General features: G+C 40.0%; 1 protein-coding gene across 1 annotated transcript in view; it reads right to left on the bottom strand.

Annotated features, from left to right (window-relative positions):
• Nucleotides 1-1,050: 1,050 nt before the first annotated feature.
• SYNPR (synaptoporin) overlaps nucleotides 1,051-2,640 on the bottom strand; it is a 324,464-nt gene continuing 322,874 nt past the window's right edge. The window contains 1 exon segment of the mRNA XM_012638454.1: nucleotides 1,051-2,640. This exon segment is cut by the window's right edge and continues 4 nt beyond it. Within this exon segment, the coding sequence (XP_012493908.1) occupies nucleotides 2,509-2,640 (132 nt within the window). The 3' untranslated portion in view covers nucleotides 1,051-2,508.

Here is a 2,640-nt window from a genome sequence, read left to right as displayed (position 1 = left end):
CTTTATTGCGAATCTGCAGCGGACTGTGGAGGCATGTCTCTCTCTCAACCGGGGCAGGTAGTGTTTTCCGTTTATCAGGGCCCCGAATGTACTTTGGAACTGCTGAGGTTGGTAAAAATCACTGCTGGTTATGAGGATTTCTCTGCTTTGGAGAGTTCATGGCAGTTTATGAAGCTGAGGCCACTCTTCTGGGCAGTGTTGACGGAAGTAGTCAGATTCGGCCACCACCCCAGGAAAAAAGGGGGAGGTGGGAAGAGGGAGGAGAAGTCATGCCAGTTCCCCTCCGCCCACTGCCAGCCCACTGCCCAGTAGATGTCAGGAATTAAGGCTTATTTCCTCATCCTTAAAACATCCTCTTTTGTCCTCCTCTAATCCACTCTCTACCCTGCAGCCGCTGAGATCCTTTGAAAATGCTAATCTCATCATGTCCCTCCCCTGCTTAAAAACCCTTCAACAATTTCCCCTGGCTTCTTTAGGATAAAGACAGAATTCCCGATTAGGCATCTGGGCAGGTTTCACCCAGGCACCCTCCAGCAGCCACAGTTCCCGCAAAGCCAGCCTTGCTCATTGCACCCCAGCAAACCCTACATATCCACGCTGTCTTCCACCATCAGAGAGCTTTGCCAGGCTGTTCTCTCCTGGGACATTCTTCCCTCCCACCCTGTCCTTGCTAAACCCTGTGTAGTCTTCAGGTCTGAAGCTCCTTGACTTTTCCCTAGCTAGATCTCTGTAATAGATATTCTTATGGAATTCTGTGCCTCTCTTTCTTGCACATAGCATCACTGGGGTGGGATTATTTTAATGTCTGTCTCCCCCAGTAGAGTGTAACCTTCTCGACCGACATAGGGCCTGTTTTTGCTCTTGCTCGCTGTCGTATCGTGGTGGCATAGGTGCATAGGAAGTCCTAGAATGGTGGAATGGATGAATGAACATTGGGCTCATGCAACAAGGATATCGTGAGAGATTGGAAACAATGATTTAATGCTTGTCCTTTCGTTGTTATAATCAACTAGTTTCTACGGCTGTAATCATCCATTGTTCAGCCAGCAATGTATGCAATAACTTTATTAAGGTCAAATAGATATCACAATACAGATTTATCCAACAAGATCTAGAAATTGGTTACAGATATCATCTAAGACACAAGGCTGTTTTGTGCTAAAATGCTTCCAACATCACCAATCACACAAAGAGTTTATACATTGATAACAACTTTTATCTAGAAATACAGATGCTCAGCTTGTTCTCTCTGTTGGGCCCTGGTATTTCAATTAAGTTAAAGCAAAGAGGCGAAGATTGGCATTTTCTTTACAATGAATACATTCTGGGGAATATTTCATGAGAAACTCCTTTGGGATACAGAGTGGCACTTGGAAGCCATTTTTAATTCATGGGTTATACTCAAATCAGAATTAGTAATCAGTAAGTTTAGCTGTGACTCGAGAATTTTTAATAATTAGATTGAGGAACATATCAGCTTTACAAAAAATAGGATTTAAAAGTTTAGCTGGTAGTGTAAATATTAGCTAGAGAATGAATATCCTTTGTAAATTAATACTTTAGCATGGCAGCATCTTGACTATGGTATCTATATCTACATCTCCATTATGCTAAGAAAGCACTCCATACACACAAACAGTTATTGGGCCATATTATTTATGGTCCACAAGATAAGAGCCACAAAACACTACAAGGTTACAAGAATGTAAATATTTAGCTAAGTAAACAGAATAAATATTGGGAAGTAACCATATGTAACACTGAATGTCTACTAATAGGGGATAAAAACCCAAATCTTGGTTACAATGCATTCAGAACTTGAGTAAAGCCAGAGAGACAAATTTGCAAAGTATACAAAGTAGTGAATATATTACTTTAAATGTCCATTTAACAGATTCATGGTGCAAACTGGAAAATTTTCATAAATGCAGTTCAAATGTTCATTGTGTGAGAAAATGCTTATTCATGCACTAAATCATATGAGCATTGATTCATCAAGTAAAAAACAAATACAGAGTAATTGTCTGAAGCAAATACTTAGAGACTCACAGTTCCACAGGGCCTAAAACTAAAAAATAATAAGACATGCTTGTTGTGATACACCAAATTGTCTTCTAGAAATCATTGTAACATCTTTTGCATCAAAATGCATAGGAAAACTCAATGCTATTTAATACACTTTATGCATATTACATACTAGAGACGTTAAGCTACAAAACGTTTCTATTATCTCAACACACATACAAACGACCATAAAAGTATCTGTGTATATGACAAGGTACTCTCCAATTAGCTATCTATGATGAATAATATATTTCCTCATGTCATCTCATCTCTAAATACCATTTATCACAACCCAGGCCTTTCTGCCTTAATGAGGACTACAGATCTCTGATTTACATTCAATACTCTCTGCATTAATAATTGATTGAAACTCTTAAAAAATTCTTCTGCCACTGAAACGGAAAGTGGTGAGGCTATCTCCAGAAGAATGCGAATGCTACTCTGTTAAATCTGATTGGTAAAGGAAGTGGGGCCACTAGGCTGTTGGCCAAACTCATCTGAGGATGGCCCCAAACTTGCCTGCTGGCCATACCCACTGCTGGACCCATAGCTGTCTTGGTTGTAACCGCCTTGATT

The sequence above is a fragment of the Propithecus coquereli genome, unplaced genomic scaffold (genome assembly GCF_000956105.1).
Source record: "Propithecus coquereli isolate 6110/MARCELLA unplaced genomic scaffold, Pcoq_1.0 Scaffold1, whole genome shotgun sequence".
In the NCBI taxonomy this organism is placed as follows: domain Eukaryota; kingdom Metazoa; phylum Chordata; class Mammalia; order Primates; family Indriidae; genus Propithecus; species Propithecus coquereli.
The sequence above is the reverse complement of the archived record's forward strand: the minus strand, read 5'-3'. Positions and strand labels throughout refer to the sequence as shown.